Here is a 25683-nt window from a genome sequence, read left to right as displayed (position 1 = left end):
ACCTGTTTGGTTCACTCAGACATCTTAGAAACTGTTGTTTCTCATTTCCCCAGAAGATGACAACAAGACATCTGTGAGAACTGAAACGCCCTTTTCTAGGTAGCATCAATTGATTGGCAGAGTTCCTTGTCACTGCCATTTAATGTCAAAACTTGTCTCTTGCAAAATATGATAATTTCTTAAGTTATTCCCAGCCAAATAAATCATTAGTAAAGGCCAGAAAATAAAATTTTTAACAAGTCAAAAGTTTTTGGTTTCAGTTCTTGGCATAAGATAGGAATTCATGAAAATTACAGAAATATACACCCTGCTGAGTATTTCAGTGTTCAGTGTCAGATTGTTTAGGCCATGCAAGTAGATTCTCCCAGAACCCTGGGAGACAAGGTCTGGTTGTTTGATAAAAGCACGTTTATGGCTACCAGTGTGAAGAAAGGCATGCTGAAATCACGAGAGATGATTGCACAAAGAAGGCCATACATCCCTTTTATTTCTCTTGCAAAGATCCCTCTGAGGAGTGTCCTGAGACTATGGTTTATAACTATAGTGTGAAGTACTGTAACCAGTCCTGCCGCTCGCTGGACGAACCTGACCCGCTGTGCAAGGTCCGCATCGCGCCCATGGAGGGCTGTGCTTGCCCTGAAGGCACCTACCTTAACGACGAGGAGCAATGTGTGCCTCCAGATGACTGCCCCTGCTACTACAAAGGCAAGATTGTGCAGCCTGGCAACTCCTTCCAAGAGGATAAACTCATGTGGTGAGTTGCTCTGATGACGCAGAGGCTGCTCTGTGCCTGGGAACATCAGGGCTCATGGGGGAATTCTCTGCTCCAAACCCATGAATGGCAACATTTTACAGTTAGGAATAATGGCAAATTTTTTCTAGATTGTATCCTCCCCTGGCAGGAAGTGCAGCCACATCAAATGTTAAGATCCCATATTCATGCTAGCAAACAAGAACCTGAAAACATGTTAAGTAGAACAATATTTGTAATCTAGCTCTTGCAGAGTTCATTGTTGTGTAAAAAATATCCACAAACAGTAGGAGCAAGTTTCCTAGAAGACAGAAGGCTTGGAAGAGTTTCAGGCTTTGGAATGAAAAAGCAAAGTGAACACCACATCATCCTGCAGACTATTTAAAAAATAAAAATGGTCCATGGAAAAACTCAGCCAATTCTCAGTTTTTAAACTGATTTTTTTAGAAAAGAGAGAGAGAGAAACTGCTGAAGGGGAGGATACTAAAAATAGTGTAATTAATTTGCATTTGCATTGAAAACAATTATCATTATTCTCATTTTCAACTGCGTTAGGGCAGCAATGGAAACAACTACCAGGGGAAGGCTTTTTTATTATCGTTAGATGTTTATATGTTGTCTCTCTAGCTGTCTTCTAACTGAGGATTCTAGACTATTTTGTAATCACATGTTCATTTAGTAATTTAAGAGATCTCTTATTTAAAAAATCATTAGTCTTATCTCATTGGGTGGAAAATGGGTGCTTAGGAAAAATTTGATTTAGGGAAAACACAACAAACCAGTGGCAGATGAAGGAAGAGTATTTTAAGAGCTGGGTTTTTAATCTTCCTTCTGGGGATGGTAATTCCTGCCTGTGAAACTGATAGCTGTAACAAATATTCGTTTTGATAGGAATTTGTTATTCATGTGACAAGTGAAGCTTTGCAGTGCCTTTCTCCCTAGTGAGGGAGAAAAGTGCAAAGACCTGATGTGTTTTGTTTTATGGAATCTCTTTAGCAAATGCATTCAAGGAAGATTAGACTGCATTGGAGAAACCGTCTTGGTAAAAGGTGAGATTTTGTTAAATAATGGCATTACGGTGTCAGGCAGTATTTATAATGTTTTTCTGTGTTATCTTTCACCTTCTCTAACATTTTAGTATTCTGCACATTTTTTTCATTCTCCCTGAAATGTGTTAGTTATTGATAACATTTGTCTTTGTAAAATGTCACCAGGTTTACTAGACTCTTCAGATGATAGGATATTTCCCAAAGCTTAGAAGTTATCTGCCTTCTTCTCGCTTCACCGTTATTGGGCAGAAGCAAAACTATTAGAAACTTTAAATGATAGACACCTGCTGCCCTCTGAAATCCTCTGGCTGGTTTTGCAATTGCTGATGGAATCCTTATTACTCTCCCTAAATTACCTTCCTGACATGTTTTCTCCTACTGCAGATTGCCCAGCTCCTATGTATTACTTCAACTGCAGCGCTGCAGGTCCCGGAGCAACTGGATCAGAGTGTCAGAAAAGCTGCAAGACGCAGGACATGCACTGTGTAAGGAGTTCACCTCCCTGCAGGGGCACAGCACAGCATGGCTGTGCATGTAAGGGCTGTCCTTATCAAGCACTGATGGGAACAGGCTATGCTGGGCACACACCAACTGCTTCACTGATAACACAGCAGCTGTAGCTAACAATGGACCTGTGATATTTGTACCATGAGTTCCACTAGCTTGCAATTAAGGAGTTTTTTTAAAAATCCAAAACTTTGGCATCCAGAGCTAGCACACCTCTGCTGGTTCCCTGTTCTTTCTGTGTGCTAACAAGTTGTCTTCTGTATCTTCTAATGTGCAGTATGTCACAGAATGTGTTTCTGGCTGCATGTGCCCCGATGGACTGGTATTGGATGGCAGTGGAGGATGTATTCCCAAAGATCAGTGCCCATGTGTTCATGGAGGACACTTCTATAAACCTGGGGAAACCATCAAAGTGGACTGCAACACATGGTATGTTATCCATGCGAGTCTTGTTTTATAGCAAAGTTTGTTGGAATTGTCAGTCCACAGTGCACCCATAGGGCAGGATGTGCTTCAAAGCCTTCCTCTTCGTCATGAGAGCCACTGGGCTGCTAGTGAAAATAAAAGGGGAAGTAATTCTCTGTGTCCTGCTGCAGGAGCCTGCACTTGGGGAATACAAGAACCAATATCTTATGTCAAATGATTTTCATCCTTTTCTGTTTCCCCACCAGCTTCAGAAACACCAGCCTTACCCTGGTTGGTGTGTGGTTGCTCATTCCATAAGAGTAAGAGGCAATTGACACAACTGTGTGTATTTGGCACAGCTGAACCCTAGAAAATGACTGAATTTAGTGAAAGAGGAATTGCAATGGTCCTCCCTTGAGACTTGCAGTGTTTCAGGATGTGTAGTTCTCAAGATAAATTAATACTCTAGTTGCTCAAATTTCTGGTGCCATAAATTTCACTATTATTACTGATCATGGTGGGTAAAATGCTTTGAATCTTCACCCATTACTTAGCAAGGATGAGACTGTATAGTTCTACCAAATGGATGTACAGAAAATAAGAGCTAGAAACACTTTGGTCTAATCACCATTGGTACAGGCAGTCAAATTTAACATGTGAACTCAAAACCTGATAAGCCGTTGTTGCTATCACAGTCATTAAGACGTTTTATTGCAGTGAGGGCTTAGTTTTCTAATGAGAAGAGGACACACATGGGAAAGAAAATGCAGCCTCTTTGTCAGGGCTATAACAACTAAATTTTCTGTCTGCAGTCCTCCTGAACTAGAGGTGAGGTTTGTCTAGGTGTGGTGAGTTGATTTTGTCTGGACATTAGGTGGCCACCTAGCTGCTCTATCACTACCCTCCTCAGCAGGACAGGGCTGGGGGAGAAAATAAGATGGAAAAAACTCATGGGTCAAAATAAAGATGGTTTAATAAAGCAAAAGCAAAGGCTGTGTGCAGAAGAAAAATAAACTAAAATATATATCCCCTACTCCCCATTAGTAGGTGATGTCCAGCCCACTTTCCAAGGAGTAGGCCTTCAGAAAACAAACATCAAAACATACACCACCCCATTCTCCCATTCTGTTAGCTTTTACTGCTGAGCAGACATCACATGGTTTGGAATGCCCCTTTGGCCAGTTCAGGACAGCTGTCCTGTCTCTGTCCCCTCCTGAAACTTTATCCATGCCCCAGCCGACTGGTGAGGGGGAGAATGCTCAGGAGACAGCACTGATGCTGTGGGAGTGCTGCTCAGCAGTAGCCAAAACACTGGGGTGTTACCAACACCTTTGTACCAATGCAAAGCACAGCACTGTGAGGGCTGCTGAGGGAAAAAAATTCTCTCCATCTCAGCCAGACCCAAGGAAAGACAGAGATAATATTTGTTCACACTGCTGTAACTAAATTATCCCTCATTATTCCTGAAATATTCAGTCCTTCACCTTGAATTTGTCTCCTAAAACCCCATTGTCTGCTGCCAGGACTCAATTATTTAAAAAATATTTGAAAGAAATAATAGGATAAATGTGTCTGGGCAGTAAACATGAACTTTCTGATTGATATGGCATTTCATGACATGATCTTAGAACAGTTGAGAGAGTACTGCAAACAACAAATCTTTTAATTATTCTGCCCTTCTTTGGGGTTAAGGAAAGCCCTTTTTTCATCCAAACATTGTTATTCTTTGCATTTTGCCTCCCAGCACCTGCAACAAAAGGCAGTGGAACTGCACGGACAATCCCTGCAAGGGAACCTGCACTGTATATGGAAATGGGCATTACATGAGCTTTGATGGGGAGAAGTTTGATTTCCTGGGAGACTGTGACTATATCCTAGCTCAGGTATCAATTTATTTTCCATTTCCCATCCATATGCTTTTCACAGCCCACATTGTAGGCTTCAGTCTGGGTAATTAAAAGGCATTCCCATGCAAAATAGCCAAACCGATGAGCAGAGCCTACTCCCCTGCTCTTGCACCTAAAGCTTGTAGAGTAAGATTTTCCACATAGAGCAAGTGACTCTCAGAAGTGACACAAGAGGGCACTGTGTGATCCCAAATAATTAACTACTTGGTTGGACTGCCCTTTCCTTACGGCATTCCAGCATTTTCGAGGGAAAGGAATTGGTGTGGTGATGAAAAGTGTTTCCAACATGATTTCTGTTGTGACAGAAGCACGCAGATGTTAATGTGTGAGCCTCATATATAATAACTGCATGTAATGGTACAGCACCCGGTGAGATATTTTGTCATCCCCAAATTACAGTTGGTTTTGCTAATTTAAAGAAAATATATATTAAACTTCTTGGACTGTTGCCATGACAAGTTAATTTCCCCCTTATTTTTTCTTTTTGAAAATCCTGGTCAAATATGCATCTGCCACCAGATCATTTTCCACCAGATTCCTCCAAAATTCTATAGTCTTAATGAATTAAAAAAGTCAGATCAGAGTGTCATTCAGAGATCCTGGAAATGCTTATGACTGGTCTAGTTGCCTGACAATATCTAATAGAATGTTATCTGTTTTTCTAAGGATTTTTGCCCTAATAACATGGATGCTGGCACCTTCCGGATTGTGATTCAGAACAACGCCTGTGGGAAGTCACACTCCATCTGCTCTCTAAAGATCACATTGATTTTTGAGGTTTGTCTAGAACTAGTTATAACCAAGGAGCTGTAGTCTTTATTTTGCAGTAATTACTGTATCATTCTCTTATGTTCTGTCTCAGTTGCTAGTAAAGAGTACCTACGGAAGTCAAACAGCCAGCAAGCTAAGGCAGGGAAGCTGGGAAAGGCTTAGGTACCAGGGATTGAACACTTCTGTGGATGAGGGGAAAGATGCAAGGGGTCGCCAACACTCTGTGTATGTGCATTTGTGACAATAGGCTCTGTGCATCTGTGACTGTGGCTCACCTATCTACCAAGACAGTGTGAAGACGACAGAAAAATAAAGAATGAGAGGCAGAATGCCAGTGCTGTTGCACTAAATCTTCTATCTGATTTCCTTCCACGCATTGTATCTGTTCCTTTGTAGAGCAGTGAAATAAGGCTCCTGGAAGGAAGAATTCAGGAGATAGCCACTGATCCAGGAGCTGAGAAAAATTACAAAGTGGACCTCAGAGGAGGTTATATTGTAATTGAAACAAATCAAGGGATGAACTTCATGTGGGACCAAAAGACTACTGTTGTTGTTCATGTGGCACCATCTTTCCAGGTAAGTAGGGGGTTGACTGGGAGTTATGATTTCAAACTCAGAGTTATGCATCCAGAACTGGAGCCCCAGTTTGAAAAGCAGGGCTTGGAAACAAAGGTTTGTGTTATAGTTCTGGTTTTGCAAAAAATTTGGTTTAGTGGATAAGAAGAAGCAGCAAGCAGGCCATATCTTTTGTTTCATTGCACTGTTCAGTCGGTATAAACACTCCAGAATATTTGGGGCTAGAAGTATTGGTAATGCATCAAGAGTGTTTCTGTCACTTGAAGTCTAACAATTTCTAAGCCATTTTTTGCTGTCTGTTTAGAAACTTGCACCTATTTTGCCTCTAGAGGTTCTATAGTTTATTTCCGTCAAAGAGTGGGCTGCACTTAAAATAACCAAAGCATTTACTGTGCCTACAAAATCACACAGGGAAAAGTCTGTGGTCTTTGTGGGGACTTTGATGGCCGCTCAAGGAATGACTTCACAACCAGAGGGCAGTCCATGGAGATGAGCATCCAGGAGTTTGGGAATAGCTGGAAAATAACAAGCACCTGCTCAAATATAAACATGACAGACCTGTGTGCAGATCAGCCTTTCAAGTCTGCCCTGGGACAGAAGCACTGCAGCATCATTAAGAGTAACATCTTTGAAGCCTGTCACAGCAAGGTAATCTTGTTCTCTCATCCTCAGTAGTTTCACTCGAGATACTTCTTGTCTTTTTGCTGCACTTTTGCAGCATATTTTTAGTATTGAAGCTACTATACAGTAGTACAAGGCTACCTCTCTCAAAACCTCACTTCATAGCTATGCCAGTTAAATCCTGCTGCACAGTATTGAGGAAAGAGCAGTGCCTGTTTTGAGCAACTAAAGATAAAGAGGATAATAGCTGGCCAGCAGAAGTAGAAAGTTAGGTATCTGAAAAATGTAGAGATTAGTTGGTCTAGGACTGTGAGGTGATACTTGGGAAGTTCATTCAAGTTATCTAAAGAGATTAATTATTTGGTTTATTTGAGCCACAAATTGAATTAATTCAAACAGATACAAGGCTACTCTTCTTAATTAGAATGTCTATACAAAGCTTCAGTGCACTTTATTCAACAATTTAAAAAACAAACTTGGTTTAATTTCCTTTGTTAGTTCATGTTGGCAACAGTTAAAAACCAAGAGACATGTGAAGTTTAGTGGAAATAGGATTTCCTTTCATACTCACTTAATCATTGTCTCTCAGTTGAAGAGTGCACACACTGTGTAGTTGTGCTAAGCCAAAACAAGGTATTTCAGTCCCGCAGAAATCACACTGGGAAGCCATTTTAAGTGTAAGTGGCAGCATTACACATATAAGAATAGGAAGATTGAGAGTCCAATTCTACCAGGCAGGTGAAAATAGAAAACCACCTGTTGTAAAATATCATGGCTCCTTCATGAAAATCCCAGTCTGTCAGAAACCATCAGTGCATGACAGAAACTCAGAGCCCTTTCCCTCATTAAAACACAGTGCAGCAGATACAGATGTGGTGACAGCCCTGTCGGTGTTTTGACAGGTGAACCCAATTCCATATTATGAATCTTGTGTGTCTGACTTCTGTGGCTGTGACAGTGTGGGCGACTGTGAGTGCTTTTGTACCTCAGTGGCAGCTTACTCGAGGAGCTGCAGCAGAGCTGGTGTCTGTGTCAACTGGAGAACCCCTGCCATTTGCCGTAAGTACTGCACTGAAACGCACACCGAAAACAGTGCCCCTTGTGCTCAGGCACACAGAACACTTACATTGCTATGCATGTGTGACTGGAAAAGCTCTTTTTATCATGTTTATTTTATTAACATATTTTAAACAGGATTTAAAAATAGTCCCTGCCCAGTGTCTGAGACCTAAATGTTTTTTATTCTTCTGTTCCAGCTGTGTTCTGCGATTATTACAATCCACCTGACAAACATGAGTGGTTCTATAAACCCTGTGGAGCCCCTTGTCTAAGGACCTGCAGGAACCCACAAGGGAAATGTGGGAACTTGCTGTACAGTTTAGAAGGTAATTCTTCCTTGACTTTAATGCAGTTTATGGGAGTTGCAGCTACTAGTCTGGTTTTAAATGTCTGAAGCATCAAGGTGACTGAAAGGTTATCCAATCTGTCCCAGAGGCTCATTGACCATTCCTTGATAATTTCCTGTGTGATGGTGCCATTTAGAGCATCATTTGCCTTCTGCCTTTAAATATATGTAGAGAGAAAACACCATTCGATATAAATTTGCAAAGAATAATTATCTGTTGACAAATGTAAACTAAAACTTCGGGGAGGACTTGGAAAAGCAATTGCTGGTAGAAAGAACACTCATACTGAAATCACATTCATTTGGGGATCAAATCTATATTTGGTAGAGGTATTTAGGTGTTTTCCTATATCTCTATAACTCAGACTAAGAATACTTCGTTTAATTTTCCAGGCTGTTATCCAGAGTGTAGTCCTGACAAGCCATATTTTGATGAAGAGAGCAGAGAGTGTGTCTCCCTCCTCAACTGCACTTCATGGTAGGTCAGTTGATGGTGAGAAAGGTAGAACAGGACTGGAAAGGAAAAACTAGGAGATGTTTTGTTAATGTTTATAGGCAGTGGCAATTACCATTAAATCCAGGAGTGGTTTTTTTGTAAAAGTAGGTACAGTTGCAGACATTGTTATTCCATATACTAATTCATTTCAATAAAACAATTCTTTTTACTCTTTCTCTTCAGTGATCCCAAAGAGAAACTATGTGCTGAAGGCTCCAAAGGTAACTTTTCACCACCCTCACAAAGCATTGAGTGATGGCAGAGCTGAAACAACCCAACATCACATGTTACTGCAAACATACTGGTAATAGGAGGCCAGACAGGTAGTTTAATATGTGGCTACACAGCAGCACAGATATACTTTGATAAGCAAAATGCAGCCTTTGACCTCAAGAACTGTGTAAAGAATAATCATAGGAACAAAGGAGACAGGTGTGACATGTAGGATCCATATTACCCAGGTTAATACCACTTTTCCACTTTTCCACTTCCTTGGTAGTCAGTGAAGAGAGATAGATAGTAATCTGTAGTAGGCCATTCATGATACCCCTTTTAATAAGCACTTCTAGAACAGGGCAAGTCTTGTAGAAGTGCTGTTTCCTAACCATTCATTTAATAAAATAATCTAAGACAGCTAGCTTATTAGGTATGTGTTTGTGTGCCTAAAGGACACATTTGGTTAAAGTGCAGTATCAGTTCATTCCCATATATGGGAGAAATCACATTCCAAAACACAGGGTAACCCAGGAGATAATATATTTGCAGTTTAGCTGATTTTGTTACAGTAACAGATACTCTTCCTTTGGTTCTTACATACACGGTCTCCAAAATCTGGAGAGCTTCTCATATACTTAAATGAAATTGTGTACCACTGCATGCTCATCATTTGTGGATGTGGAAATGGCTGTGCAACACCTCCTGAGCCAGGGTTTTGTCACTCAGAAAGGCAGTAACCCCAGTCACACTGGGAGTACTCCTGTGCTCCATGCTGGGTTAGGCCAGTGCCAGTACTGACACTTTTACCAACCAGTTATTCCTCTATGCAAGCTGACTCTAAGAGACACCAGCAACCAGAAAAATGCAACACACCTTAAATAAATGAGATAGACTCCCAGTGCAGCTTCTCAAGCAGAAATTGACAATTTTTTTCTGCCAGGTAACTCAAGTTTGATGTTGTGATCTTCAGAAGGGTAAATGCAGAATTTGGTTTGCTTTTCACTTCTATTTGTATTGCAAGTGTCCTCTGTTGCCATGGCATTTTTTCTTTTGGTGCCTCAGTTTGTCTTTGCTGCTACAATGGGAAGACCTACACCTTAAATGAAACTGTGTACAGCCATGTGTATGGGACCGAGTGTGGTGAAGCTGTCTGTGGCCCTGATGGACAGATCATTAAAACTGTTACCCCCTGCAGAACTCCATCTACACCAGCACAAGGTACTAGATTGATAAGAGGCTTGGTGGTGATTCTGTAGAAGTCTGTAATGGTAGTAAGAATTATCTATCTTTGAAAAAGGCTCCTTGGAAAAAGCATGTCTAGGATAAGAACAGAATTTAAGACTGCTGAAGTTTCAAAACTGAGGGATGAGAGCTTGTGGGTCTTGTGGTAAGGACCAAAAGTTTAATTTTTATAGATTCCTACTGACCTTGCTGTCAGTGAGGTGAAGAGAGAATAGAAAGATTCAGCGAGTTTTCATTACTACTTTTACAATAAGTTTAAACATATCACAGTTGGCACTCTGATGTTGTCAGTCTCAATATTTCATACTTCTACATCTTGTTCTTCTCCTTCTAATCACCTACAATACTCTACAGTTTTTATTGTACTGAATTCTGCTGCTTCTCCTTCTTATCACCTATAACACTCAACAGTTTTTATTGTACTGTTTCTGCATTGGAATAAATGAGTCTGCAACAGGTCACTGGAATATGAAAATAAAATTTCCTGGCAGTTAACTCCTATTCAAAAGGGATTTTCCAGAGTGAATGGAATGTGAAAAAGCAGAAAATAGGAAGCAAAAAGAAGATAAAGAAAAGTGGGAATTTTGCCACATGATTACTCTAAATAAAAATAAGTGGCTAATAATATATGTATTATCCTGGTAGCAAATTATACAAGGCCAACAAAGAAAATTAAGTTAGCTTCTCTACTCATGTGAGTGGAAGAGCTAAATACTTGATGGTGAGTCTGTGTGCTTGGTATTTACTGAAAATATTAACAAGTGGAATAAGTACAGTGGAGTAATACCTAAAAAAGGAATGATTATTGAAAGCAGACTGTAAATAGCATAGTAAAATATCTGCATGATCTGCCTCTATTTATACCAACAGTTCCTTTGAAAGAAAGCACTAAAAATCCAAACGGAGTGCCACTGAAAATCACCTCTCCAAAGCCAGGTGAAGTACTACAGCACTAAAAACACTGAATTGGAAAGAATAAATGACAGAAGAAGGGGTGTTTATTGTATTCCATATAGGAAAAAATAACTGGAAGTGAGAGGGGGTGTGTGTAGTATTACAGCACCATCCTGTGTAATAGAGAGTATAAATACAGAGGATGGTTTCAGTGTGGACATGTACAGAATGTAGGGGGGTTAAAAAAAAAGGGTGTTTTTTTGTGGTTGTACAGAGTGTAAGAGATGTCTTATGGCTTGAAAGTAGAATAGTAGAGGATTTAAATACTAATTGATTTGATTTCCTGCAGAACCACATAGGCAATATGTAACATCTGCACCTCCCTCATCAGAAGTAGCCACTCCCTGCTTCTGCAATGACAATGGACAATTTCTACAAAGGGGTGAGAAATCATGCAGGTTTTTTTCTGCACCCTTGACATGGAAAAATGTCTTGATAGATAAAAGTGTGTCAGCAAGTGCTTGTTCTGCCTGTCGCAGTTAGACATTACCAGAAGTTGTTACATCTTTGAACTGTAGCTAACACCTTCAGAATTACAACTCTCCCATATCCAAAAAAACTTTGTTCTGGTTTGAATACCCCTGGTGATAGGAAATTTAAAGCAGTTGCTGATGTAAACAGAGCCCTGAATCCCAAACTGCTGAACGCAAGCTTGTAACTCACAGTAATATTCCAAAAGCAGGGAAGGAAAGACTCTTCTTCATCTGTTATCACTGACTTCCTCGTGTTTGTGAAGAACAGATGCACTCAGTGGTGTACTCAGTATTGTCTCTTCTTGTACTCATTTTCAATTCTTTCCAATGTACCTAAGAGCAGAATTTCAGGCTAGGCCTTGTGGCCCTCCCTCAGTCTTTGCCACTTGGATGAACTGCTGTCCAGTTCAGCCATTGAATCCCAGGAAATGCAGACAGACAGTCCCCTGAGCATGACTATTGCGTACAGATGGTTAAATGCAGGGCTGAGAATGCAGCTGCTCTGAGATCAAGCCTCAGGCTAACACTTGGGTTTTGCCCTTGCAGGAGAAAACGTTTCTCTGCCAGTGAATGTATCAGGTCTTTGCGCTTACTCTGTCTGCAATAAATCGTGTCAGATGGAATTAATTTGGGCAGAGTGTAAAACTGGTCATGCTGAGACCCTCAAGGTCTGTGATCCACATTCCGAAACCTGTCCACCAACACCTGCTCCTGGCGTAACAAACCAAGTTCCTGCTCCCACAAAGACTTCTGTGAGTGACTGTCTTGCACTCGTTCCTCCCAGAAAGGTGAGAGACTTTGAATATGTGTTTCATCATTCCACCATTCATGCATTGCCTGCAGCCAAGATTTGGTGTTCCCTTCTGATACTGGTATCCAACTCTACATCTGGACTGTAGGTGTGGCTGAATGAGATGATGTAGAAGTATGCCAGAAACCCCCACTGAAAGAATAAGTTGAAGGTTCTTCTGCTTACCTGAAATACCTAAATGATTTTATGTGAGCAGAACTTCCTAAGATGAACAAAGACTAGGAAGCCACATCTGGCAGTGTCCTACCATCACAAGTGGTCAGGACCCTAATATATATACCTAAAAAAGTAGATATCAAGGCTCTCTTGATTCCTATATGGTTCATATTGCCTGGTTTCCAGAGCCAGAGTAGACACCAAATTTTGCCATGCTAGACAATTAACTGAATGAAAGGCAGTTGTTGTGTGGGATTTTAAAGATTTTGTGACATTACTTTATTATTTGCCTCTCCTCTCTCTTTTTTTTTTCTTTTTCTTTTTTTTTCCCAATTAATCAATAGTTTAATGAAACATGGAATTTTGGAAACTGCCATACTGCCACTTGCCTGGGAGACGGAAACAATGTCAAATTGTCTGTCCTGACTTGCCCACCTCAGCAACTGAAACTCTGTGTCAATGGTTTCCCCTTCACAAAACACTCCGATGAAACCGGTTGCTGTGAAATCTCTGAGTGTCAGTGTAAGTGGCAGGAGAATTCCTCAAATTTATGTTATGTTCAGCTAGACCTCAAAAAAGAAAAGTCTATCTGGTCAACATCTATATTATGTTCATATCAATTCAGGAAGATACAACAGAAATCCCACCTGAAAACTTGGCTGTTGAAAGCAGATGTCCTTGCTAGAGTAATTTTTCTTTATTGAACTGGATATTTCATCTCTGACTGGAAGCAAGTAAAAAAGTTAAAACCAGCTTGTACTTACAGGCAGCTCAGAAGTCAAACTTGAAGTGTGTTGTTCTGTCTTCTAGGTATTTGCAGTGGATGGGGAAATGAGCATTATGTGACTTTTGATGGAGCATATTACCATTTTAAAGAAAACTGCACCTATGTCCTTGTGAAGTCAATTCATCCTGACTCTCACAGCTTCTGGATTCACATAGACAACTACTACTGTGCTGCCACTGGTGGAGCAATTTGTTCAATGTCCCTCATCATTTTTTACTCTAACTCTGTTGTTATTCTGACACAAGCAAGGGAACATGGAAAAGAAACTAACTTGGTAAAGTATTGTGCTTAAATGAATTATCAAAATGATTTTGCTGTAGTTATATTACTGTACTGCCAAATGTCCTGTCATGACAAAGGATTAAGTTTGTAAAATATGTAGTAGGTAAAAAATGCAATACTTTGCTTCTTCTCTCTCTTTTTTGCTTTGTGTCAATAAAATCTGTATATTCTAAAAATCTGGGAAATGATGACATAACTGAAAATTGTGGGGTTTGTCCTGATATATAAACATAGACAACCTATAAAAGGAATTACAACATATTAAAGTATAAATATATATACAAATATAAATCACAACATATTAAAAAGGAATATTAGACAACTGCTTAAATGACTGCCTTTGACAGACACCATTTGGTGCACTTAAGTTGAATTTGTGCTGCTCTCCTTTCCAGTTGCAATAATCATATACCTTACTCAATGAAAGAATGTCTTTTAAAGCCTTTTGTTTCTTTTATTTTAGATTTTGCTTGATGATAAGAAAGTTGTTCCAGACATTTTTAAGAATGGTATCAGGATAACCAGTTCTGGCCTTTATGCCATAATTGAAATACCTGAACTAGAGGTTTACATCTCCTATAGTCGACTTGCATTTTACATAAAACTCCCTTTCAGCAAGTTTTATAACAATACCATGGGACTCTGTGGTGAGTGTCCTCATCAGCTGACAAAAATTAATTCCCTGAATTTCCCTCCTAACTCCTTGTAAAATTCCCTTGTAAAATCTCTAAATGCTTGCAACTCACAAATGCTAATAAATTTACTTAATGGAATGACACTGTCAGGAAATGTAGTTTTAAGTCATATCCTTTCATTCTGTTCACAGTCTGTTGGGGGATGGAGATAGGACTTTTCTGGGCCCTTCCTTTTCATCATATCTACTTCATATAGGAATGTAGGAAATGTGGAGATTCCTGTGCCGTTTCAGTTCACTCTGGCCACCAGGAGAAATATATCAACCAACACATCAATTCTGGTTTTCATGAGTAGCTGGCAAACTGTTTCTTCAAGCCTTCTTTTCCTAGAAACAGTTTGTGTGAATTTATCCAGGGCCCCACATGTTGCTCCCTTCACACAAGGAGAATTATTTTAGTTGGTTGAGGGGTTTGCCGCTTGGGACTTAGAGAGCTATAGTTACTCCAAAAGATGTTTTGCTAGAAATAGCTCTTTGGGGGGGTTAGGGCACTTTTCAGTTGGCAGAGGGGCTTTTCAGTAGGAGGGTAGAGCAGTGATTTTTCAGTTCAGTGATTTCAGTTTAGTGCTTTTAGTTTAGTGATTTCAGCTTATGTCTTTGTGAGTTAGTCTTTTTTTTTTAGTTGGCCATGGTGAGAGAGAGAGAGGTTTCATGTGGAATTTCTGTAGGTGGTACTTTATTGCAAAGGTATTAGCGAAAGGGGTTTAGGGAGGAGGTACCCTTGCTGACCAGAGGCAACTTAGGGGTTTTTATGGGACATTAGGGTGGGAGGAAAAGAGTACAAAACCAATCAATTGTAACAGATTTATATAAAATTCTGAGGGGGTTTGTGGGTTTCTGGATAGGTCGTCGTGACTAGAAAATTTGTTTTTAGCTTTAGGGGCTCTGGGTGAAGTTGGGAAATTCTTTGTTAATTTTTAGCTTGGCCCTCTCCAGGACAAAGCAGTTGGGGCTTCGCCCACTCCCACAGAGAATTTCCCCCCCGATTTTCTCTAAAAGCAGCTTCATCAGCATCAACTCTTCTTGAACTATCATTTTTATATTGCTACCAGGTACCTGTACCAACCAGAAGTCTGATGATGCTATGAAGAGGAATGGTAAGGTTGTCAAGTCCTTCAAGGAAATGGCATTAGATTGGAAAGTCCCATATCCTACCAACAGATACTGTAATCCTGGTGTCACACGACCATCGAAGATTGAGTATCATCAGCATTGTGTGCCTTCTAATCTGTGTAAAATCATCTGGTAAGACAACTCCCAAAAGTATCAGAAAAATAAGTCCACAGGGTAATTTCGTTCTTCACTGAATGGCTTGGGTGAACTGATTCTAGGATATGAAGAAAATACAAAGTCTTGCAGACCTTGTGAAACTGAGCAGTGAACTGTGTATGTTCTTGAGCTTGGCAGATGTTTTTCAACTGCATCAGCAAAATCAATCCTCTCTTAATCGTGTCTGCTGCTTGGCACTCCCTCTGCCTGTCAGATCTGGAGAGGCCAAGTGGGAACTGGCTATAATTCAGTATCTGAGAGCTCTGAATGATATGAAACACAATCAGAATATAGTAAGCAAATATATGTATCTGTTTTTAAAATAATTTTGCAGTTTAAAGCAAGATTTTCAAACATGCTAGCATAAAAACGTCAGCATATCGACTTCTAGCCATGAGCTGCGCAGGAGCCTTTGGAGTAGCAGTCCAATATAAAATTGTTTCCTTTCCAAGCATTGTAAAGAATGGCAGGTAAAGCTCATTCTTTAGTAAGCTGTGGGGGTGTACTGCCCATGAGAACAATTAGTAGTTGTACCTTGAGGCTTTGCCTGGGGCAGGGGGGATGGTTTGGCTCGGAGTCGAATTCTTCCTTGGAAATAGCCCAAGGTTTTTCTCCTTGCTTTGTGAAGGACCCTGACGGAGTGCCACGGCGTGGTCCCCCCGCAGCCCTACTACGAGGCGTGTGTGGCCAGCGGGTGCTCGGAGGAGCACGCCAGCAGCGAGTGCCAGAGCATGCAGACCTACGCGGCGCTGTGCGGGCTCCATGGGGTCTGCGCGGACTGGAGGAGGCTGGCGGGCGGGCAGTGCGGTGAGCCTGGGAATGGGCAGCGAGTCACGCCTGGAAAACACCCCCCGGGGTGAAGCAAGTCTGGTCTGCTCTGTCCTCCCCTGCTGCTCTGGACCTGAGAAAAAGCAGGAACAAACCAAAGAGGTTGTTCCCAGTCCAGACCTGGTGCAAAACTAGGGGGAACCAGGCCCACAGTGCCCCCGGCGTAGCTCAGCCGAGGAGCTCTGTGCGTTCCCCACAGCTTGGGCACTAGATGGCAACACTCCGCTTCTCTCTGCGTGCTTTGCGCTGCTCGGGCCGCCCATGAGCGCTGCTGGTCCTGTCGCCTGCTTTGCTGGAGCTGCAGGGACCCCCTGGCCGGGCTGTGCGGACCCGGGAAGTCGCTGCCTGGGCGCTTGTCCCTTCCCTTCGCGTCCCTGCTCCGGAGGGTACACGAGGGTCTGGGCTTTTTAACTTGTGTGTTGCAATGTTCCACAGAGGCCAGCTGTCCTCAGGATCAGGTGTACAAGCCATGCGGGGAAGCAAAAAGAAACACCTGCTTCAGCAGGTGGGTCATTTCCTATAAGGCGTTTTTCAAGTCCATGATGTGAAAATTGCCGGGGAAGTTTGAAGTTCACATTCCCTTGGGATTTAGATGTTTTGATTGCCCTGGTCCACGTTTTTGCCTCTCGTTCATTCTCATTTATATTCTAATTGTGCAGAGGAGTCGTTATGGACACCCTCCCCTCCCAAAACAGCACATCAGTGTTTGTTGAAGGATGCTACTGTCCTGATGGAAAAATTCTGCTGAATGATCATGATGGCGTTTGTGTGTCTGTTTGTGGTAAGAAATGGTATAAATGGTGCAATGGGAAGGGAGAATAAGAGCTTGACTAGAAGTGCACATTAAGAGGATTGTTTTGGATACAAAGGAGATGGGGGAGACCCTGTTACTGATCCTTTCTGGTGAAGCTGGAAGCATTCCAGATTGAGAGTTTCTGCCTGCTCTTATATGCAGAAGGTGTTACTTTCAAAAGAACAAAGAATAGCATGTTTAAGATGTTTTTGTGTTTACAACCTGTGACTGCACTCTGAATTTCTCTTTCTCTTTGTAGCTGTTCCTCAGATTTCAATAACTTCCTTCTGTTCCTGTTTTTCTGCTTCTGTTGTTTTCCCTGAGTTACCTTTAAAGTAACATCTTATTAATTTTATAGGTTGCACTGCACAAGATGGGTCAGTGAAACAGGTAAGAGAAAGGAAAATACTGTCTTTGAAGTTTATCTGTGTTCTGTGACCTTCTGCAAAAATGACTGCATAAGTTGTTTCTTTTAATTCTAAGCTTAAAAAACAGTGAGCTACAATGACAGTGGGGACAAAACCAGAAGATTTTATTAACTCCAGAACTTCTTGTATCGCTTGAGGTACAGAAACAGAAAGAGAAGTTTGTGGGAATCAGTTTCCTGGTAGAACTACCAGGCTTTCTCTCCTGGAAACGCATAAACCTGCAAATGAAGGTGGCAAATAATGGCATTTTATCTTACTGTTCCCTTCTTCTCCCTCTGGGAGTTGAACTGCAATTTTCCTACACAATAAATTAGGCCAACTCAGTCCTACGCTGGCTTGCAGCAAGCATTCATTGATATGATGCTTCCAGGTTTTGCTCTCTGAACTGCTATCTCTCTTGTTTTTATAGCCTAGAGAGGCTTGGGAACATGACTGTCAGTACTGTACTTGTGATGAAGCAACCTTGAACATCTCTTGCTTCCCCCGCCCTTGTGCTAAATCTCCACCTATCAACTGCACAAAAGTAGGCTTTGTACGCAAAATAAAACCACGTCTGGAAGACCCCTGCTGCACAGAGACAGTCTGTGGTGAGTAGATCCTTCACATGCCATAATATGGCATCATTTGCCTTCGTCAGTAATCCTAAAGTGAGATGTGGTACTCCAAAGGTAGCGGATTTAAATAAGCAACATTGGAGTGGTCCTTTCTTCCATCTACATGTCAGGACCTAGCAGAAAAGAACTCCTTTGGTCCAGCTTGTACTGTAAATTAGTGCCATGACCTGACAGATATTTACACTGGAAAATCCCCTGTGGATCACTGGGACCAGCAGATACTCCATGAGATTCTTTGGCTCTTGTCCTGAGATGAGAGGGTGATCTTTCCACACAGATTCACCCAGTAAGGGAGGATGTGTTCATCTTTCAGGCCTCCCTAAGGCTTCCTGTGGAGGTTCCTGATATATGTTTGCCCTCAGCTTTGCATTTGCACTCTCCCAGTCCCAAATGCCCACCACAGCACAAGAGTAGCCTGCTCCTAAACCAGGCCATTCCGAGTATCTATACCAAGATGCAGGACAGAGGATCCTGGCAATGTTAATAGGATTTTTTTTCAAGCTCTGTCTGCAAGTAACACTGCTGGATGGGATGCTTTGGCTTACTTTGTCTCTGCTGTCTGTTGCAGAATGTGATATAAAGACCTGCATTATCAACAAAACAGCATGTGACTTAGGTTTCCACCCAGTGGTTGCTATATCTGAGGATGGTTGCTGCCCTATCTTCTCATGTAGTAAGTACCTCATTTTTTAAGGTGTTTTATTTATTCCTTGAAGTAATTGATTTTTCAGATGAGTTAACATCATGGCAGGAGCCTCTTCCTTTCCCTCACAGCCTTTAGAGTTGGGCTAATTTTTTTTTCTCCCTTCTTTGAGTTAGAATAACTGGTTCAGGTTCTTTGTAGCCAGTATTCAGGGAGTGTAAGCTATTGACTGTGTACTGAATGACGGTTAAACTGAACCCATCCACAAGCTCTGCTGCCAAATTATATTTCCAGATTCAGACACATAAGCCCATTAGGTTTGTTACCAGCATGGTGGTTAACAATAAAGAAATGGTGAAGTAATTTCAAGTATTGGTAAAAATAATGACATGGCAAATAGATTTAGTCTTATGGAAAATACCAGGGTAGAGAATTATCCCCACTTGATACATAACATCTAATCAGATGCTACATGTGGGCTTCTGAATACCAACTAGTACCACGCACTAGTTGCTTCTTTTCTTCTCTTGTGTGGGCTATTAAGTTCAGCTCTACTATTTGCCTTCTCTAAATCACTCACAATTCAGAGATGAGTACAGTAACTGCATCATCCTAGCACGACCTTTTAATTTTTTTTTTTCTTACAGTACCAAAAGGTGTATGTGTTTCTGAAGGAGTTGAATTTAAGGTAGGTCTTCTTCCAGACACTTCCTTCTACGAGTTAATGTTGTCTGAGTCAGAAGTATCTGAAGCTCTTGTTTTCAACACTCATACAAAAAGCAGGATTAGAGTGGCCTGTAAATCTTCCCTGCCAGTATTCTCCCTCCCAAGCAATCTGTGATTCTGGGATAGGTTACTGAATAGGTTATGCTAGAGACTAGTAACCTGCTTACTAAAAGAGATCTTTCCTATGCTTTAGAGTCAGTGGGTCAGAATAGTGATTGAACACGAATTTTAAATCTCATTGAATGTTGTAAGATTATTGCTTGGTCAAACTGACCGAAAATAGGTGTTTGGAATTTATGAGAACTCATTTATCATCACTGATATACTTGGGAGTGTCAGCCTTGTGTTCATTTTGTGATACCAGTGATGAGGCTTTAGAGATCTGGATGTATATTCATTTCAGGAAATTCTTCCAAAAATGAACCTCATAAGTATTAGGTTTTTTGACAGACATGGGGAAATGTTTATTCCAGAACCTTATGAATTCTTGTCACGGTTTTCTCTGTCCCCTATGTTTCCAGCCAGGGGCAATGGTGCCTAAAAGCTCTTGTGAGAACTGTGTGTGTACAGATGAGCAGGATCCTGTGACACAGACCAACCGCATCCAGTGCCTCCCAGTGCAATGCCAAACCACCTGTCAGCAGGTCAGCACCTCCTTGACCACAATGGCTGTTGAGCTGAAACAGGGACAGTGTAACTGCTTTATCTGTGCAACACAGCAGGATAGACTCTTCTACTACTTGTTTTGTAAAGTCCTTTTTAGGGTGCTGGTTTTTCTGCTCCAGCAAATTTAAGAGGTCACCCTTGAAAAGATGCCCGGAGGAGAAATGATTGCAAACCTGTTAAACTCTGACTGCTGAAAGACGTTTGTGTCACCTGTTGATGTTGTCCATTGTCAGCTCATAAATGAAGAGTGTGAGGAAACTGCACAGTGGTTTATATGTTTCCAGACACTTTCACTTGTGGATGGGGAATACTCAGTTACTTCTCAGTACTTGTGAGAATCAGCACTCAAGCTGTTCAATCCGTTATGGAATACAAGCAGAGTGATTTTCCATTCATGCCCAGATAAGGACAGATGCACCACCAATGTTAAAAATAGACAAAAGCTTTCATTACACTTCTTCCTGAAGCCAGCCACACCCATAGCCATCAGAAGACCAATGGATACCTAAAACACAGGGGAGAAAATCTTCATAATGTCTGATAAGTAATAGTTCTTGTAGATAATTATATCAGACCAAGCAGTGGTGGCAGATGGTGCAAGTAATCATGTACTCAATTAATTTATTTGACCTCTTTTGTGTGTTAGTCTGAAGAGGAGACTAGTCAATGACAGGGTCTTCATGGCAACTGAAGTAGTAAGTAAGGCAGAAAAACTACCAACTTAGATTGCCAGGCTTAATGTGGTTCCAACAGGTTTCAAAAGACAACAAAATTGAAACTGGAAGGTTGGCTCATTTCCCCTGCCATCTTCAGTTGTAGCTTTGATCCAAAGATACTTCAGCAACAAGACATGGGTAAACATGGGTAAATGGAGCCTTTATTCCCACAGGGTTTTCGCTATGTGGAAGAGAAGGGTCAGTGCTGCAGCCAGTGCCAGCAAGTGGCATGTGTGGCAAATTTTCCATTTGGCAATGTGACCATTGAGGTAAGCACTCCTTTGCTTTGCACACAAGGCTGAATTATCAAAAAGACCTCAGCATTTTTTCAAACCAGTGTCATACATTTCAAGGCTGGGAAGACCTCAAGGAGATGTAAAAATGTCTGTGTTTCCAAAGAGAATGTAGATATTTATATAGCTGTTCCCTGCTGTGTGCATCTCACAGGCATGTTGACAATTACATTCTCTGGCGGGAATTGGAAATCATGTTACCTCCACTTCTCTTGACATGAAATAGCAAGAAACAGTTTGGAAAGGATGGTGACATGGTGTAATACTGCTCTTGCAGAGATACACGTGCTGGCTTCACATCACACTGCTCCCATCTGAAGCAGTTTCCTTATCTTGCGGTGGAGACACAGGGATACAGTGTGAGCAAGCTGATATAGCTGTGCTGCCACTGATTCTGAATTTGCTGAGGCAGAAATCAAGTGACACAGCTGCTGTAACTTGGTAACACACACAGATAATACATCATGTCGGCGAATGTTGTGTTGTGTAGGCAGGAGCTGAGCCTTTAAAGGATGGGCTTGATGATCTTGGAGGTCTTTTCCACCCTTAATGATACTAAAATTCCATCATTCTAGCTCTTTGGTTTTATTACAGCCTGCTACTCTTGTGTATGGTTAATGATGCTGTTTCAACCAGTGGCTTGTCTTACATGCTATTGCTTCTCTGACAGCTCTTGTGTTCTACATCTTTTCTGTTTCATCCTTTTATTCCTTGATAATTTATCTTACAAGCTGGATTTTTCTGTTCCAGTATATAGTTTTTATCTCTGCATGAGGAGGCTTTGCAGTTATCCATTAATCTCTATTTGCAAAGACTTTTTTCTTTTTCACTCCTTCCGTCTATTAAAAAAGAAAACTTGAAATCCTTTGAGTTATGTTTCTTTTGTGTGTATTTTAGCCCACAAACATTAACACACCTGCCTTCTGGCATTTCTGTTAATACCTTTATGCTCATTCTGGCATTCTTTCATTCTTTCCCCCTGGGAGGCCACAGAAGTGATTTTGCATAGACTGGTAGTGGGCAAGCTTGATACATCATTAGTAGATGTGAGTTGCAGACATCTCAGCCCTTTCAGAGTGATGTGAGCAACTGAGCAACCTGCTGGCTCATTAACTTTATTACTGTTTCAGTTTTTAAATGTTATTGCTATACTCCATTGGCTTGGTTTTTTGGTGGTTTTTTTTGTTTTGTTTTGTTTTGGGTTTTTTTTGGGTTTTTTTTTTTTTGGTTTTTTTGTGGTGGTTTGGGTTTTTTTTGTTTTCTTTTTTTTTTTTTTTTTTTTTTTTTTTTTTTGGTGGGGGGTGTGGGGGGGGGTTGGTGGGGTTTTTTGGTGTTTTTTAAATTATTTTATTTTATTTTTATTTTTTCCTGTTTTTATCAGGTTGGAAAGAGTTATAAAGATCCTTATGACAACTGTACTCACTACACATGTACTGAATCTGCAGGCCAGTTTTCCTTGACTAGTACAATAAAGGTCTGCCTGCCATTTGAAGAAGCAAACTGTGTGCCAGTAAGTATTTTACAGCCAGAAAAAGACTTCTGTAATGAGCCCTGATGCTGGCCTGGGAGTTATATTTGCTCTTTCGAATTAGTATTTCTTGATCTTTCTTGTATGATCGTCCTTGTTTGAAGGAAATGTGCTTTTCCAGCTCTTTGTCCACTGGAAATAAACCAAAAATATTTGCAAACAAACCCACACAATTTACGTTGTTGTGGGATAAGCACTAGAACTTGAAGGAGGAGGATACTGGAGCAGTAGCAAGGAGGCATTTTTCATCACTTGAGAAGCATCAGTGTTATAAAATGCAATTGAACAAGCGGTAACTCACCATGGATCCTTGGAGGACTGATGAACAAAGTGTCTTCTGATATGTGGTTTACCATGAAGTGAGGAAGTAGAACATGAATGAGCAAGGGTAACATTCATACCCAAGCTTTCAGCTGTTGGTGGTTTCCAGTAACTTTCAGAAGCATTTTGGGACTTCACAGCAGATCAGAGCAGGGCCTAGGACAGCCATGTACTTGAATTAGCTCTGGAGTAGGCTCTGCCCGGGTCAGGCTGTTCAATTCCAGGAGCAGCTGTCATTCTCTGGGGCTAGGGTTTTTATGCCAGCTTCAATAGGACCTAAATAAGATCAGGCATGTATTACAGGGCATGTAACCTGGCTTGTGAGAGGATATATAGTTGTAAGAAAATTCACTGCCTTCCTTGCTCCTTGGATGATTTGTTTTGGTTTGGATTTGTTAAACAGTATATTTGTATGTATGTATATATATATATATATATATATATATATATATATATACAAATAGGTCTGATGAGGAATTTGTGTTGATTAAAGATGAGGGACTCTAACTGAACTCTCATTGCTACTGTCTGCTTAGCACTACATGCATCTGAACTGACTGTTCTGGTTACTTTCAATACAGGGAACAGTTGAGGTGTCTTCAGATGGCTGTTGTAAGACATGTGAGTTCATTAAATCACTGCTTCTCTATTCTAATACTATTTGGTCCTTCCCTGCTTGTAGCCCTGTTTCTGCGTGCTCTGAGAGCCTGCATATTCCACAGACTGAAAGACAGTTTTACAGCAGCAGAACTGTTCTGTACCTCACAGCCAAGACTAATAATCTGCCTCATTCTTCCAATAGGAACACTAAAAATTTTTTATCTCCTTCTCTGTGTTTTTAAGTAACTGAAATACTGTTAGCTTGAACTATACCCCTGATAAGAAAACTTGTAGAAAATATTCTCTGTGTTCTTGCATCTGCAAATTGCATAGAAACAAAGTTTTGGGTTTTTTTTCTGTAGCATCTACTCAGAAATCCTACTATGTTATAGAGCCACAAATGTAATTTATAGCGATTTTAGAAAAACCTAAACCATAATGTCTCCTTTAGGTCTTGATTGAACAGTATCTTTACATGCTAAAGCTAGTTCACAAATGGAAAGCAACACTGACCAGTGGGGAATCATTTTGCTGGATTAATGCCTCTTTGCCCTCACATTTATGGTTTTGGTTGTGCATTTGAACTGTGAGAAATTTTACTAGGATGAACTATCCTTGGTTTACTAGCAGATATCTCTCAAAACATTTGTTCCCCAGTCTGAAGAAGCCTAACAGAAGTGTTCTCCTGCCCAGGTATTGACCTACCGCACAAATGCAAACGCAATGTGAAGGAGCAGTACATAGTGCATGGCAAGTGCAAGTCAGCTGCTCCTGTCCCAGTGCCCTTTTGTGAAGGGATGTGCAGCACCTACTCTGTGTAAGTAGGAAGCCTTTCCCTGTCCTCCTCTGTGGCTTGTCTTCCTGGGTTCTTGTCACCAGTGGGCTGCAGCTGTTTGTCCCCTTGCTGCTGTTTGAAAGCTGGTTGGGAAACTGGGTGTGCAGAAGAGCAGTCATTAGCAATGGCTTCAGTGTGATAGAGTGCCTTATCTTAGTCAAGAAAATAGATCCCTTGGGAAAGATATCAGCTAAATTTATTAAATATGCTCTTAAAACATGTCCATATATTGTTTTTAAACAGCTCTAGGAGGTTTTCCTGCCTTTTGTTCTCTGTATGAATTACTCCTTTCTGACTTGCTAGAATGAGCCTAATGCAAAATCCACTGAAGTTACAGGGATTTTCCCCACTGGTGTCAAAGGATCTGGCCCTGCATGGCCAATAGCATCCTGAGGAAAGGCTGTTATGAATAAGCAGAAAAATAGATAGGAAATTTTGTTCCTTAGTAGTACCTGCATTTGGAGCAGCAAATATGGATGTGTTTGGGAAGACCACAGGCAGCAGACTGATATGAAAAATCTCATTTCTATAGGTATTCTTTTGAGGCCAGTGAAATGGAACACAAATGCACTTGCTGCCATGAAAAAAGAAGTCACAAAGCGAAGGTGGAACTGGTTTGTTCAGACCACAAAAGAGTCCAGTTCACATATGTGTATGTAGATGAATGTGGATGTGTGGAAACAAAATGCCCAAAGAGGATAACATGAGTATAAACTAAAGGAAATACTTCATCTCCCATTTAATCCTTCCCTAGCAAGTGAGTAGTTTAGAAAACAGCTGTGAGTAACCTTCAAATGACCATAGTAGTGCTTTTTCTTTCTGGTATTATATGCAGTTATGGAAATTAGCTAAGATTTTACTCGAGATGTTTGTAGAATAAACTGCATTTCAAAGAGGATTTGTTCTCTTGTTTCAGTGATGCTGCTAGCGGGGCAGAGTGGCTGATGTCTTTAATCCCACACTGATGTATAAAGCAAGGGTATTACAAGACACTCTAGAGACAACTGATGCCTTTCAAAAGTCCTGCCTGAAGGAAGTGCACACTTTTAAACCATAACCAAATGTATCACTTCATTTCCCTTAGAAAGGAAACAACAGTCAGTTCCACAGCTGCAGTTCAGGCAGAGGCAGGACTTGATTCAGGGCCGTATTTCTGTTCTTCTCCCCAGTGATCCCAAATCTACTTTGGCTGTGATTCTGCATCACTGGAAGAAGTCAAGGTGGTTTTACTCCTTCACATTGAGTACTATATCAGGAGTGTAAAAACATGGATCTTATATATGCACTACAAAATGGTTGTATTTGCACCCTTATTGGGAG

The 25683-nt window shown here is 41.0% G+C and overlaps 1 protein-coding gene across 1 annotated transcript in view; it reads left to right on the top strand.

The window, feature by feature from the left end:
* LOC136362440 (mucin-5B) overlaps positions 1-25284 on the top strand; it is a 42593-nt gene extending 17309 nt beyond the window's left edge. Inside the window, exons 16-47 of the mRNA XM_066320959.1 lie at positions 502-754; positions 1748-1800; positions 2185-2285; positions 2585-2736; positions 4457-4595; positions 5286-5396; positions 5787-5966; positions 6378-6614; positions 7490-7646; positions 7844-7972; positions 8386-8470; positions 8672-8709; positions 9767-9922; positions 11190-11282; positions 11920-12161; positions 12685-12862; positions 13151-13401; positions 13873-14056; positions 15156-15348; positions 16001-16202; positions 16638-16705; positions 16860-16981; positions 17352-17383; positions 17831-18008; positions 18604-18708; positions 19326-19366; positions 19926-20048; positions 20960-21055; positions 22461-22589; positions 23510-23549; positions 24222-24345; positions 24896-25284. Coding sequence (XP_066177056.1) covers positions 502-754; positions 1748-1800; positions 2185-2285; positions 2585-2736; positions 4457-4595; positions 5286-5396; positions 5787-5966; positions 6378-6614; positions 7490-7646; positions 7844-7972; positions 8386-8470; positions 8672-8709; positions 9767-9922; positions 11190-11282; positions 11920-12161; positions 12685-12862; positions 13151-13401; positions 13873-14056; positions 15156-15348; positions 16001-16202; positions 16638-16705; positions 16860-16981; positions 17352-17383; positions 17831-18008; positions 18604-18708; positions 19326-19366; positions 19926-20048; positions 20960-21055; positions 22461-22589; positions 23510-23549; positions 24222-24345; positions 24896-25070 — 4367 coding nt within the window. The 3' untranslated portion in view covers positions 25071-25284. The remainder of the gene's footprint in view (positions 1-501; positions 755-1747; positions 1801-2184; positions 2286-2584; positions 2737-4456; positions 4596-5285; positions 5397-5786; positions 5967-6377; positions 6615-7489; positions 7647-7843; positions 7973-8385; positions 8471-8671; positions 8710-9766; positions 9923-11189; positions 11283-11919; positions 12162-12684; positions 12863-13150; positions 13402-13872; positions 14057-15155; positions 15349-16000; positions 16203-16637; positions 16706-16859; positions 16982-17351; positions 17384-17830; positions 18009-18603; positions 18709-19325; positions 19367-19925; positions 20049-20959; positions 21056-22460; positions 22590-23509; positions 23550-24221; positions 24346-24895) is intronic.
* The last annotated feature ends 399 nt before the right edge of the window (positions 25285-25683 follow it).

The sequence above is a fragment of the Sylvia atricapilla genome, chromosome 6, assembly GCF_009819655.1.
Source record: "Sylvia atricapilla isolate bSylAtr1 chromosome 6, bSylAtr1.pri, whole genome shotgun sequence".
NCBI classification, from domain to species: Eukaryota; Metazoa; Chordata; class Aves; order Passeriformes; family Sylviidae; genus Sylvia; species Sylvia atricapilla.
The sequence above is the reverse complement of the archived record's forward strand: the minus strand, read 5'-3'. Positions and strand labels throughout refer to the sequence as shown.